Below are 15,815 nucleotides of genomic sequence, written 5' to 3'. Positions count from 1 at the left end.
TTTCAAATCAAAATGACAACTGACGGTAGCCGTCGTGCGCCGCAATTGTGTTTACTCTGACGGATTTCAGTGCGGTAACTGTTCCGCTGTTCACTTAACGCCGACCGCTGTAATTCTGGGTAGAGCTTAAAATACTTTTGAAAGGCAATGTCCAAAAAAATTTCTATTGTACATGGGTTGCCCCACATTTTTTAATAAATGGTTCTACTGGAATAAGCGAAATATTTCCTTAGTTAAAGTTTAATAATTTTTGTTCACCTTTAATTAACTGACATTAGGGTGGTACGTTAGGCTGAACTGAGATCTAGTGAGTAAGTACTAGAACGAGGTACTTGAGGTCAATGAACTTTGAATAAGAAAACCGGCGACACCTACGTTTGGCCAAAAAAATTTTATTTTCATAATTGCCATGTAAGAATATACTTTAGATTCGAAGGTGTACGGCGAACTTTTTTTCTTGTACGGTCTAATGTAAATGCTTATTTTGTAGAGGGTGTAACTGATGTGTGGACTTACTTTGTGGGTTGAAATCGAGTTCATCTCGGGTCACGCCAGTTATAATTGGCACACGATTAAATCTGTTTCCGCGTATAGCCTCGCTAGGATGCTCCAACACAAAATTGCCGTCAATTTCATAGTTCCACTTTGTATTTAGCAGTCCATAAGTATCCCACCTCACCGTCGCGTTAACTATCTCTTCCCAACTAATCTGCCTTAAGCAATTTACTAAATATTTAGCCTCATACATGGGACAGCCGAGATCATATGCGAGCTTTCGGCTCCAATATGCATTGTCTATAATGTGGTGATTTGTTGTACTGCAACTCATTGCTATGGCACCGTGAAAGAGACCCGCTGACAACGGCGACACCAAATGCAAACTGACCGCAAAGCTCCCAGCACTCATTCCGATTAGTGTGACTCTATTGGGGTCTCCACCGAAGTTCTGAATATGTTTGTTCACCCACTTGAGTGCCAATACTTGATCCAAATAACCGTAATTCCCGGGCGCTTCTTCGGTGCCTGTACTAAGGAACCCAAACGGGCCGATACGAAAGAAAACGCTCACTAGCACTACATTCTCATCGAGCAAATACTGCGGTCCAGCGGCGCTCTCACTATTTGGACTACCAACTTTATTGGCACCACCATGTATGTAAAACACCACTGGATTTGATGCCGTCTCATTTGTGGTGTAAACATTCAGAGACAAACAGTCTTCGTCCATTAAAGCGCCTGTAAGCTCCTGTGGGCACATCGGACCATCCGCTAACGCATCTAACGTATCGTTCCATGGCTGGACTGGCTCAGGTGCCGCAAATCGCCGTGATCCGGTCGGCGCCTCGGCATAATATATGCCGCGGTAGGCATAGATATCACGTCCTTTACGCGAAGTCAGTACACTGCCGCGAATCCTGCCAAGTGAAGTTTCTGTGAGAGGTGCTTCCTGCGCTAAGACTGCTTTTTGATGAGCAAGTTGCACAAAAAATAGGAAAATTTTGCAAACTAATATTGTACTTAACATTTTAATGGTCGAGCACTGACTAACGAGTTGACTAAAAGTAGTTCGGCCTAAATGGCTTAAATATTACAGAGGAGTGTCTTCGTAACCATTGAGAGATTGTGGGGCATGTGCTGTGCATAATTCAAAAAAAATTATCAACATTCGATTTATTTGAGATACCTATTCGATTAGCTGTGTACGTATATAAGTATAGATAGTACATGAAAACACAGTAAAATAAAATAAGTAAAAAAATAAATAAAAAATAGAATGGAAATTATACAAAAAAATAAGCAAAGAAAATATGTATATGAAAAAATTATTATACTAAGGGCCGTTTTCTCAAGTACATTTTTAAAATTTATCTGCCCTTTAAGCATAAAGTTTGTTCCAAAAAAATGTGTTTGAAGAGGAGATAAATTTCAATGGCAAATGGGCACGAAAACAAAATAATTTAAATTAAATAAAATAAAGCAAAGAAAAAGTTTTCATTATTTAAAATAATGTTTTCTTTGCGCACAAAATAGTGTTACATACTTGTTTCAACAGTTGGCTTCCTAAACAAGTAATTACTTCATCTACCTATGTATGTAATTAAATATATTTTGACGGCCAAATCCGATTTAAGGACCCACTAGTTTTGCCTAAGCCAAACTAGTTCGACCTACAAGCGATAGCATAAACTAGTATTTAGATCCCATCATGAATATTTATGTGTACTACAGTGCACTTCTAAAAAATGTTCAAGTTGTTCCGCGTTGGACGGATGTATCGCATGTAAGGTAGACCTAGTTTAGCCCGTGCCAAATTTATAAGTGGACCATATATTGACAAGTTTTGGTATTTTATTTTTGTAGTGTCAGTAACTTTTTTATAAAAATGTAGTTTATTCGTTAACCAAAGCCAAGTTTCAAACTTTGTTGCATATTTAAAATAAGTTCAATAAACTCTTCTTAGAAATTATTAGCTTTTTATTTAGATTTCTTAGAAAGGTATGGTATTTCTAGCCCATTAAATTTTGGCACGACAAAGTGCAAAAAGATGCCAAAAAGTGCTAAAAATCAACGGTAAGTCCTAGCTATTTCAAACTTCCACTTTATTGTACTTAAGCTGGATGGCATGTAAAACTGAATACTCAAAATATTTCAGGTAAATCTTATTAAAAAGCTGGAAATTGTTACAAAAGCTGTTTTTTTTTTAATATTGCGCAAAATTTTAAATTGGATTTAAAAAATAAAAATAAACTATACTTTGTAATAAATAATGGGCCGCATACCGTTAACCGATTTCTATAATTGTTTATTATAATTATTATTATTTTTGAAAGGAAAGGTGTCACCTCGCGGGTGGTTCCATTCTAATTTGGTTTAAATCCGATTATTAGATCATGAAGAGATTAACGATAATCTTAAATTTTTTATGAGAATTGAAGCCGGTTTTGTTTTTTGCTTAAAAATTACTTGTTTTGTAAAATTCTTGAACCCTCCATCGTATTGCTTGTTTTTAACCGACTTACAAAAAAGGAGGAGGTTATCAGTTCGTCGGAATATTTTTTTTTTGTGTTTATGATTTTCGATTTCGATTCTTTTTGCATCGGAAAGGTAGAGTCTCTCAGAGACTAATCTGGTTTAGATCCGATCATTGGATCATGAAATATATATATGTATATATATTTTAAGCCGGTGTTTTTTTTGCAAAAAATTACTTGTTTTTTTACTTTTTTCTCTATCCACTATTCTCGAATTATTAGTTTTTCTTTACTATCTAAACGCTTTGTTGGCGTCGACAAGCTGCCGACGCACAGTGGTCAAAAATTTGAATTAACTGTTCAAAATAGTCGACAGCCTTCGTTTTTCAATCGATTTGATAAAATTAATTAAATGAAAGCTAATGAAATTTAAAAGAGATGGGCAAAGCCCAATTTTTTTGGTTTTTATTACAGTTTTTAGTGCAATGTGCAGAGAAATGAGCAATTTTGAAGAAAATCGATTCTCCTGCTCCTATTAATAAATGCTACATAATAAAAACTAGTTGAAAACAATTAGGGTTCCCTATAACGAAAAAAATTGCACAAGACAAATTGTAAATGTTTAAAAAAAATTCAACAAAATGCAAAAATTTAACTCAAGCCGGCCAAAGTTACAAGTAGAAAAGTGGCAAAAACCATCATTAATCATAATCAAAATATTTTTTTTTTTTAGTGTGTTACAAGTGGCAAAGAGTTCGCGTTGATTTTTAATATTTATACTACTAAAACTAAAATTTACTACTTACTAAAATTTAATGAGCTATAAAACTGCATCTATAAAATTTCTAATTTAATGTTTTGTCGTTTCGGGGTCAATTTTGAAAAATTAATTAAAACACTAAGATCTTGTGTTTTAATCAGAGACCGTAACAGTTACAACTTTTATTATAAAAATCGCTCTTCAGCAATTATTTTTATACTTTTATTTAATTACGCCCTAAATAACAGTTATTTCTGATTTTTATGTTATAAATCAAAAATAACAATTATTTTTAATTTGTATCTAAATAATCTGCAAATAACAGTTACTTTTGATGTTTGTATTGTATGTCTTAGATAACGGTTATTGAAGACTTTTATTTATAAACCATATTCTAAAGATAAAAATCAGTGACCGATTTATATTGATAATTTTTAAAAGTAAAAGTCACTGGCTGCTTGTTATTGATAACTTATAAATAATATGATTGTATGCCTTTAAGCAGTTTTTCATATTTCCCAAACAGCGGGGGCTAAAATAAATGAAAAAAAAACTTTTTCTGTCTTCAGTTGGTTCTGGATTTATGATAATTTATCTCACTTCTATTTAATTTATTGACAGATTTTACAAGCGAAATGACTTGGTTTCAGCATGATTTGCTTATAAATTACCAATGAGCCGTAAATTGCGACAATGTGAACATGCTTTTATGTAGAAAATTATTCTCAAACTATCGCAACGTTGCGACATTCATAACACATGTAGCACAGTGGTCCAAAACTGGAAAATCCGGTGCAAATAGTGTCAATAAATTAAATAGAAATGAAATAGTTTATCATAAATCAAGAACCAAATCAAAAAAAAATCAATATGAGGAAAAAAAAGATTTTTCGTTTATTTTAGCCCCGCTGTTGAGGAAATTTGAAAAAATGCCTAAATGCATGCAATCATTTGTTTTTTTTTTGTTTTTTGAAATCAAGTACAAACAACACACACACGTACATACACGTGCTATAGCATTGTGAAAGAAAATGTGAACGCACTTGGTTTATGTGGAGTAATTTGATCGAAACAAAGTTATTTAAGTTGTAGTGTGAATATAGTTTAAGAGTACCTGTTAAAATAGTGTGACAGCTGAGGCCCGAGCCCGTCGGTTTTAAAGTGCGTATTTCCAACTAAAAATTTGTCATCAATTGTAACATGCCAGAGATATTATTACTCAAAAATACGACCGCTTCAGTGTATATTAATCAGTTAGTATTACGATTAGAACAGTGGTTCCCAATAATTTTTTCTGCGGATGGCTCTGACTTATCGTTAGAACAATTTTATTTATTTATTTGTTTAAATATCTATATGTAAGTTTTAGATATTGAAACAATATTTAAGACTTCGTCTTATATATTTTCTCTGTTTTTGCTCTTGAGGGTACATAATCGCCATTTGCTCCTATAAATTCTACACACTGCATGCCTGCTGAAATTGTTATACCGATCCCTTCTCACTTTCAGATTCGCTGTGTTTGCTTTGGGCTCCTCTGCCTATCCCAACTTTTGCGCCTTTGGCCAATATGTCGACAATATACTCGGCGAGTTAGGCGGTGAGCGTCTGTTGAAGATGGCTTACGGCGATGAAATGTGCGGACAAGAACAGTCTTTCCGTAAATGGGCACCGGAGGTGTTTAAGGTAGGTTCGTTCGCGCTTTCCTTTAATACGGCTAATTCCGCGGTAAGCAAATTAATTTTAAAATAATCCTCTGCTTGCAGCTCGCTTGTGAAACTTTCTGTCTGGATCCGGAGGAAAGTCTATCGGATGCCTCGCTGGCTTTACAAAATGACTCGCTCACTGTGAATACAGTTCGTTTGGTACCTTCAAAGACGCGTGGCACGCTCGAGGAGTTGTTGTCCAAGTTTCACAACAAGAAAGTCTATTGCTGTCAAATCAAAGAGACGCCGTTTAATCTCACGAACATTGGTAATGGCGAGAAGACCACCATACTTTTGAAGATCAACGCACCCGGCTTGGAGTATGAGCCCGGCGACCATGTTGGCATATTTCCCGCTAATCGTGCAGAAATTGTTGATGGCGTCTTAAAGCGGCTTACTGGTGTGGAAGATGTGGACGAAGTACTGCAACTGCAGCTGCTAAAAGAAAAGCACACCTCAAACGGTATTTTCAAGTTGTGGGAATCACACGACAAAGTGCCACCTGACTCAATGCGCAATTTGCTGTTGCGTTTCTTCGATGTAACCACGCCGCCGACGCGTCAAATGCTCACACTGCTCTCTGGATTTTGTGATGATAATCAGGACAAGGAGCGTTTGCAGCTGCTGGCCAACGATTCGTCCGCATACGAGGATTGGCGGCATTGGCGACTGCCACATTTGCTCGAAGTGTTGGAGGAGTTTCCCTCTTGTAAGCCACCCGCCACGCTGGTGCTGGTCAACTTAATGCCGCTGCAAGCGCGTTTCTATTCGATTTCGTCGTCGCCGCGCAAAGTCAACAACGAGATACATCTGACAGTGGCCATTGTACGCTATCGCTGCGAGGATGGCATTGGTGATGAGCGTTATGGCGTCTGCTCCAATTACCTGGCCAATCTGCACGAGTCCGACGAGCTGCATATGTTTGTGCGCAGCGCGCCGAGTTTCCATCTATCCGCCGAGCATGCACGTCCGATTGTGCTGATTGGTCCAGGTACGGGCATTGCGCCCTTCCGTTCCTTCTGGCAGGAGTTCGAAATGTTACGTGAAATGAACGCCGATATGGCGCTGCCCAAAGTTTGGCTCTTTTTCGGCTGTCGCAATCGCGATGTGGATCTGTATGCAGAGGAGAAGGCGCAACTGGTGCGTGATAAAATGTTAGATCGCGTCTTCTTGGCACTCTCACGGGAGCCCAACATACCGAAGGTCAGCCTTAGCAACCAAAAAGATTGGATACATACTTATTTTTGAATTACTTAATTTAGCGCCGTTCCACTTTTCCTGCTGACCGCTGCTGTTGATGGCTTAGCGGTATTAATTTTATTTAATTTCCCTTCATTTTCTTCTTCATTTTCAGACTTACGTCCAGGACTTGATTGAAAAGGAATTCGATTCACTGTATAAGCTGATTGTTGAGGAGCAAGGTCACATTTATGTTTGCGGTGACGTCACTATGGCCGAGCATGTTTACCAAACGATTAGGTAAGTACGATAAACAAAAAAAATGTATGTATGCGCCAAGTGAGCGTGCTTACCAGAATATGAATTATTTTTTTATGAAAGCTTTCATTGGCTGACAAGCTTCCCGTGCCCTTTGGAAGCTCAGTCGGACCCAAGTAGCAAGTCGTGGAACCTAATTTCGATGCAGATTTCTTAGAAGATCATTGTCGTGATTTGGTGTTGACTTCTAAATATTTTAACATGCCAAAGAGTTTAATAAAATATTTATTCGTGAAATATTTTAATGGTGATTCGATTTTGTATGTATATTGTACATATATATACAATACCAAATATTTATGTGGATATGGATTCCGTTAACGTACTAGGTTCTACGTACATATGTATGTATTTCCATCTGTTCAACATGAAAGCACTTGCAAGGTTAAATCTGCAAAATCAAAAAGTCCGCATCGTATACGAGTGCCTTCGCAAAACATCACTTTGTTACAAATAAATGCTATCAAGTGGCGCTGAAGAACTTACGCCAGAGTTGCCAACCTGTTTGCAGCCTGCCACTCACTGACACTATTGTTCGCTAAATCGCTACTGTTTTCTGTGCAAGTTTCACCTCAGCCGAGGGTAAATAACTCTTTAAATTTTCTCAAGCGAATAACTTTACAGCCATTAAGTGTACATTTACACGTTCTGCGTGTACATATGTATCTATGTATGTCGAACTACTGAATTCACACCTTTGACATGTATTACGCTTTTAACTTCGTAATTCTCAAATAGTTTATTTTTCTTTTATTTATTTTTTTTCTTTGCAGGAAATGCATTGCCGCAAAAGAGCAAAAACCAGAAACTGAAGTTGAGACATTTATGCTAACACTGCGGGTAAGTCAAAAACACAAAAGTAAGTACGCATGCAAGCACGTGAATTGTTGAAATGCTTTCAAGAATGCAGTGTATGCGAAGGCGAGGAAAAAATAACACGCGTACATATGTATGTAAGAGGGAATCTGCAAAAGTGGGTGTTTGCGCGCCCTGTGGGGAAAATCTCTAGTTCTGAACTGGGGCGCTTCTAGTACATTTAGACCCAGTACTGGTTCGCGATAAATCTCTTTTGCATGCAAGCAACTGGCGAATTTAACATGGCGATGTCCTAGGAAGTGTCAATTGCCCCCCGCTGCATCCCTTTTTCGATAGTTCCGAACTAGTCCTAAATTCTATAGTTCCGAACCAGTTCAAAAATCGACAGACGAAAGAAAAAAGTATCATGATTTTTCAATCTTTTCGGTTCTTCCGTGTGCGATTTTACATTACTTTCAAATAAACGTTTTTTCAATTTGAAATTAAATTTGTTTGAATGATTGTAAGAAATGTAGGTTTACATACCTTGCTGTATCTGACTTTGCAGAGGTGCTCGCTGTTATTGGTTAGATTCCAGATGGCCCCAAGATGTTAATATGTTAACACAAAGCTTTGTTTTGTATTACCAAACTATGAAATAGCATCTGCGAAGCACAGAATAAAAGCGTATTTGAACGAAAAAGCCGCCGAACACATATCTATGTAAAGTAAACAACCCTCCGCTGCATCCCTTATTCGATAGTTCCAAAATAGTTCTAAATTCGACAAATAGGATCTAGTTCGTTCTGCATCCCTTTTTCTATAGTTCCGAACCATTTCTAAATGCGTCACTTTAGATATAGATCTGTAGTAAAAAAAACTGAAAAAATTTGTTTCTTAAAAGTACCACTTTTCGCCGATTTTGGACAGGTGGGGATCTAGTTCCTATCGGACTAGTTCCTTTTTGGGGATAAAGACCTAGTTCGGAACTAGAAATTTGATTCACTAGTCCGCGGTTTCCCTGCAGGGCGGATGTGACTGAGTGATGTTTAAAATGTGTATATATGCATGTATGTGTGTATGAGGCATGCAGCGTAGAGTTTACGCCAGTTCTTTGTTTTTTAATGCTACGACGAGTAGTTTCTTTATGTTTTGGTGAATGGCGATTCCGTTGACTGATGTGCGTTAGTTAACACATCCATACATACATATGTTTAGGATAAAATATATGCAAACATGTGTATGAACGTGTTTTATTTTGTGATTCTAGACATGTATGTATGTACATTAGGCTGGTCTAAAATATTTTATTTTTCAGCCAATCTCCTAAACTGAGCAATATTAAAAATAAGGAGAACCGATTTTTTATTTATTATGTAATGGTAATGTAATATTTTTTTAACTAGGCCACCAGGTTTTGAAGTTTCCCATATATTTATGTACGTATGTATTTTATATGGGGAAAATACATTATTTCATTGAATTATTATAAAATCGTTAAAAATAGAGATTTTGGATCGCATAAAAAATTTCCCTTTATAAACCTCCAAACTATAAAATTATGATGAATACTTAACTTTAAATTTTATTACATAGTTTGTTATAACCGATAAACTGAAGCGAAATTTTCAAGTTTCGAAATTACACAAAAATTGCCGAAAAGTGTGAACTTAATTTTAGGTCGTAGATCCTATTTTGCTAGATTAGCTCATTTTCACAAGATATTCTCATTTTTATGAATAAATAATAGATTGGCCCTTGCTCAATATGGTAGTGTTTGGCCGAGCTTCTCCTCCGATTTGTGGCTGCAGGGGCAACCGCTATTAGAAAACACCTTTTTATAATTTTTTGATGTTGCTCGGAAACTTGGCTCGAACTTAGAGCTTCTGGAATGGTAGCGCGCACTGTTCCGGCGACACGGTTAAATATTAACCGATTTCAAACTAAAATATATGCCTCTTCTTATTTCTCTATTTTTATAATTCTGAGGGTGGCAGCAAGAAAATTACAAAAATTTAATTATTTTGTGTATTTGGGAACCGCCCTAATGTATCTACATGTCGGGATAGGGGAACATTAGTAAATTTGTTTTCTTCTGCTATTTCTATGAATGTGCATAAATACTATTTTATGCTCGAGCATTCAAGCACTGCTCAACCACAATATGCCAAATGTGAGTAAAGTTTTCACATTTTGTGCAAACATTTGCGATTGTAAAGTTTGCAGCATCTACAAAGGTAAAACAGGAGGGAAATGCCGAAATAGTACTGAAATGAAATGATGATGGAAAATAAAGGTCTCGTAAGTTGACTACCACTGCAACTATGAGTGCACTAAATAGTCGCTTTGAGGTACATTTGGGAGTACGTATGTATTTGTTTCAAGATGGACTAAAATAGGGGGTAAAGTACTTTTGCGTTTGACTTAAATGCTGCAAGTGCGACCATTTCAATTCTAGAGGCTATCATGTGAACTGTGTATACATACATACATATATACATACATGCCATGAGCTACAAATATATACATACATACATATGTACATATTAATAACTCTAGAATCATAAGACAGTTTTACCCACGTTATTCGCAATATACGTAAATTTTACGTACTACACTACAATAATTTGCATTTCTAGTGCCCTGGCACCCATAGCTGAACACAAACCGAGTTTGTCATAACACCCACTAAAGCAGTAGCGGCTGCTTCGCGGGAGCTTAGGTGCCCATTCAAGTCGAGGCTCCCGGCTAAATAACTACACTCTCCCCCCCCCCCCCCCCCCCCCCCTCCCTTTACTTATTTTGGATCCATCCGTACAGAATTGGAAATTGTGGCGATCGGACCGAAATTATTTCTTCCATCCGTTTTACTCGAAATATACCCTGCAGAAAAAAAATTATCAATTGATTAAAATAACCAACTTCTAGTTAGATTTTTTGCGGGAGTTCGATAAATAACTAACTTTCAATTAGCTATGGCAAAACAAACTTTAAGTTTGTAGTAAAGTCGTGCAAGAGCCATGCACACATTATCGGGAGTTTCTTTTCTTTACAAGTTTCTATTTAAATATCCCCACAAAAATTACTTTCAATACACTTTTCTCTGAACTTCGCAGGTTCTTTTTCGTATTCATGACAAATAAAAGGAAGATAGAAATTTTACATTATCATTTTGAAGTTATGCCCCACGGTGTTCGAATATCGGACCACCTACAGCAGAATATGAAATGTAATAAAATAAAGTAAATAAATAAATAAAAAAAAGTAAATGAACAAAAAAAAATGTTTTGTTTTTCTTCTTGAAATTTTGTGTCCAAGAGTAGTTAGCTACAAGTTAGTTGACATCTTATGCAGAGGAAACCAGTTTTCACTATTTTGCGGTCATTGCCCTTCAATGGTAGTTAGTAACGGCCAACGGAAATAGTTAATAAATAGTTACCACTAGTCGAATGCTAGTTAGTTAATAGTTAGCTACAAACTAGTCTCAGCTCCTTTCTTAAGCTACTTTTTTAAACTATTACGAGGAACGACTTGGTCTCATTTACCGCTTAGCTAACCTTAATTACTGTGGCCAAACAAAGCGAATTTATACAAGGTGGTAGCAGGAATACAACAACAACAACCACATGTCTTTTATATTACGGGTGTTATGTCAAAACTCAATTCGCCCCAAAGTTTACATGTATTGTTATTTTTTTTTTAATGGGTGTGTTGTCAAATCAGTAAAAGCAAAAACAACATACATGTAAGGTGAAGAAATCAGCTGATCAAACAACACCACCTTGTATAAATTCACCTTGGTGGCCAAATAACTATTTTGTTAACTGTCATATTAGGGGTTAAAAATTTTCTTTAGCGCTTTCGCGGGTGTGATGCACAAGGCCTCAGTTTTAAATACTTATTTTTTTATCACTAGCCACCATTCCAAGGCACCGCTAAGCACTAGCGGTTGAATAACAGCTGTGTAAATCCAATGTGTGGGTTGGGGATGATGGTATAAATAAATGATGGAGGCTTCGGAAGAATTTTCGCAATGTAAACACCTCAAGAATTTTATTCCTCAATGCTACCATAGAAGACTTGCGACTACTCTTTAGTTTATCTTTTATGGATTCCAATTTCTTTGTCTTACTATGCGGATTAAGATGTTTTCCCAATTCTAGGAGGGGTCAGAATTTATGGTAAACTAATAATGTATCGGAAGTGAAGATTTCTATTAGCACTAAACGCCCTCAATGCAAGTTATTTCGTAGCTCATTGTTTAGATACAAAGTTTCTAAGGTTTCGTAATGCTGATTACTTTGTTATTGGGTGAAAATTGTAAAGCGTGCGCCACTGTGATCATAGAAGGATGGTTCCCTAATTTGAGGATTTGAATGGCATTTTCCCTAATATTCTGATTTCCAGCCGATTTTGGTACCACTAACAGCTTGGGCGGTGCTCCTTTCTTGTGGCACTAAAAGGTGTTCTATTTTGGTAAAAGTTCATGGGAACGAATTCAAATCTCCAGGGCAGAACAAAATCGGTCCGTCGATAATCGGAGAGTACTATATCTTACTTTAATGGGCATTGAGGTTTCAACAAAAAAAGTCGCATACAGATCATATCTGTCCTTGATTAGGGTGAACTCAATCACTGTAAAACACTTAAATTTTTCCATCCAGCGACATAAAGGTAGTGGTTTGCGTTTTCGCTTTGTCCCCGATAGTGCCAAATTTTGAAGAACGATTTCTATAAAAGCGGGGGAAAAGTTTAGTGGCTCGAATTCATCATAGTCGTTTTACTTATTTCTGAAGTAGAATTTTTGCTTAACTAGTTTTAGCTTTTTATTAAGAGTTTCGTATGCTTACTCTTCTTCTTATTATTATTTGCCGCTTACTGGTGGCTTACTAAGCTATAAAAATATTTCCGCATATGTATTTCGAGAGCAGAAAATTATCAAACTAACCACAAAAAAATTGTTGATTTTTTCTTCTATCTATTTGCTTTCTAAAGGACGCAAATCGTTATCACGAGGATATTTTCGGCATCACGCTACGAACAGCTGAAATACATACCAAATCGCGGGCTACGGCGCGTATACGTATGGCATCACAGCCGTAAAGGAAGCATACATATGTATACCCTGGCGTAAAACATTGTAAAATCACACCTGAGAAAATTATAAAGCTTAAAATTCAAAATTTACTCAAATTTCTAAACTTAAAATCAAAAATTCAAAGTTTACAATAAAATATAGCACAAAACTTACTGAAAAAAAATATTACTTAAATTGGAAATTATCTCGCGTGGATTCTTCGAATTGTACTAAAATATATAAATGTAATTATGTAATTATGCTAATGGCACACAATCACTGAACTACTCAATTACAAATTATGCTGTTGTTATACATATTTGCAAAACTTGTCCACTTGAGGCAAATACACAAATGATTGTTTTAAATAATGCTACTTAGTTTCGATTTGCATAAGCATTTACATCTACTTATGTACATAAATATGTAGTTATGTATGCATACAAACATGTATTGTTGTTAGGTATTTAAATTAAATTCGATGCTCGAATTACTTCACACGCTATCCGACTATGTGTACCTTATGCAAATACAAATACAAATATACAGACATATACATACACACATACGAATACATACTCACAACCAGTGTTGCCAAGTTTTGAGCTTGAAAAAGCACTAACACCTAAGAAAAATCGCGTTTTTTTCTCGAAAAAAGCACCAAAGTTTTATTCAATACTCATTAATGGACTTTATGCGCATAACAATTATTTTTCGTAGGGATGCCGATTTAAATAAATGAAAAAATTTTAAATTTTTCTCTGACTGTTCATAAGTTAAATATTTCTTCGTTTTGCATAATTTTTTCTACAATTCCTCTCAAACGAAAGCAAAAACAAAAACTGAAGTTTCATGAGCTATGTGGTATTTTAAATCTATACTGCGGTCTCTTATGATTTCGAAATTTGAATTCCCTTTTTAACGTGCCTTATTTGAACGCATAGTGGGAAAACATATGCTCGCTTACGATTGTCATTGTGCTATGATTTTGTTTCCATTTTTGTAAAGTTGCTAAAACATTTACGTTTGCTATTAATTTAGCTTTGATTTTTTTTTTAAGATTTACAGATTGGTGTCTTCAAACTCAAAAAAAATAAAAGCACCAAAAAACGCACCAAGCACCAAACTCAAAAATGTTCGCGTTTTGGGTGAAGAAAAGCACTAAATTTAGCGCGAAAAGCACTAAGTTGGCAACAGTGCTCACAACACTACATTCTCAATTTGTTAAATTCTCACTTCAAACTTGCCACAAACCATAAATGTATATTTGTAATTTTATTTATAATTTACCTTTTAAACTCTTAGTTATTTTAACAAAAAAATTATAAACCAAATGTCCTTACAATCAGATGCTTTGTATGAACTTCGATAAGCCTAGCTATGCACCTATAATGTATGTAAGTATATAAGTATATATTCACACCAGTGATGAAAAAGTGGATACAATTGTACTTCCATTTAATTTATAAGTACCCAAATAACTTAGCAGGCAAATATTTCATATTTTCATTGGCATTGTTCATGTTGTTCGCATGGATAATGACGCTTCAGTGAAGAGATCCTTCGACTCGGCACCGATGGGCGGACATTTTTTCCGAAAATAGGCACAATTTGAAAATTTGAAAATTTAATATTCCATCCCTGCTACATCCCTGCCACACACAGAGGTAAGGCCTGATAATTAGCTTTGATTACCATTCCGAATTTGCTTGAACACTGCAAAATTTAACAAAGAGGTAAGTGCCAATGATATCCTGAAAATGCAAACATACAGCTCAATAAACTTGTGGTCAGCATGTGTATTGGTTTTGGGCTGCTGTTTATGGATATTGTTTTAGCCAATTATGCTAAAATGCGATCGAGGCAAATGGGTAAATATCTACATATGAATTGAATTGTCTTAAATTGAAGTGTGAAGGCACTTAGTATAGTCTTTACTTATATTTATTGTAACTTTATATAATACTAGTTTACCAGCGCTAAAAAATTTCAAGATGCAATTCTAGCTGAATGTTCATACAAAAAACATCTTAAATCTTTCAAGGGCTAGGCTAGAAGAAGCTTCAAGCAAATTCTTTAAGGTAATATTCCATTCATTTAGTCCATAAAAATATAAACAAAATAAATTTTTTTTTTTCTATTAATATTGTTATTGAGCTTTGTACCACGATTGTTTATCAGGGAAAATCGAAAAAGCAACAAAGTTATAGCAGCTCTTTCGGAGATCACTACATTTCCTCATCAGACTTCTTTTTTCTAGACTTTAGCAGGGATCGAACCCGTGCCATCGCTGTGCAAAGCCAGTTTCCCGAAGGTAGGTTAAAATATGCGCTACGCAGGAGTAAACCTTCTATTTTATATTTTTAAGGTCTTATTCATAAAAAATAAAGTAGCTTTATAAAAGGTTTATAAATTGAAAAATGTATGAAAACGTCAATTTATAAAACTCTTTAAACCTACTTTATTTTTTATGAATAAGGCCATTAGATTATAAAATTTTTTTGCCGCCCGTCGACTTCCAGTTTACTTAGCATTGTGTTCTATTGTTTGGCAATTAAAGTGAATTTAAGTATTCAGTAGAATATATGATAACAGCTTGGCCTTTAATTATATATACATATCGCACACCATCTTCAAAAGGGGCACAACTCAAAATCGCACGTTTGCCAGAAAATGTTAAAAACTATTTGTCAGCACCTGCTAATCATATGGACAAGGGATACTCTAATCTAGGGTTTTTTAACAAATTATAACAAAAGTTTTCTCCAGATTTTGCTGAATGGTAAATAAAAGTTCTGTGTACATTTTTAGCGCATAATTTCAAATTACAAATTTTGAGTTGTGCCTCTTTTGAAGACGGCGTGCTTGCATTTATTTCAATCAATAGAGTTCCAGAAACAAGTACAATAAAAAATAAATCAAGTATTTGAGCAATTTTAGCTTTAAAACGTCGATTTAGGCAAAAAAGTACCGAAATTGTTCATTGTCTCTCGAAAAAATTTTAAGTT

At 35.6% G+C, this 15,815-nt stretch overlaps 2 protein-coding genes across 2 annotated transcripts in view; one reads left to right on the top strand and one right to left on the bottom strand.

Moving 5' to 3' along the window:
* Positions 1–15,815, bottom strand: part of LOC118741341 (nitric oxide synthase-like) — a 300,680-nt gene that overhangs the window by 101,197 nt on the left and 183,668 nt on the right. The window lies entirely within an intron of this gene.
* Positions 5,256–13,875, top strand: LOC118741343 (nitric oxide synthase-like). Its single transcript, XM_036473281.1, has 4 exons — positions 5,256–5,418; positions 5,499–6,641; positions 6,793–6,917; positions 12,726–13,875. The coding sequence occupies exons 1-4, from the start codon at positions 5,350–5,352 to the stop codon at positions 12,862–12,864; spliced, it is 1,476 nt and encodes a 491-aa protein (XP_036329174.1). The 5' UTR covers positions 5,256–5,349; the 3' UTR covers positions 12,865–13,875.

This window comes from Rhagoletis pomonella, unplaced genomic scaffold (genome assembly GCF_013731165.1).
Source record: "Rhagoletis pomonella isolate Grant_MI unplaced genomic scaffold, Rhpom_1.0 Rhpom_scaffold_00006, whole genome shotgun sequence".
Lineage (NCBI taxonomy): Eukaryota > Metazoa > Arthropoda > Insecta > Diptera > Tephritidae > Rhagoletis > Rhagoletis pomonella.
This window is presented reverse-complemented; position numbering and strand designations above follow the sequence as displayed.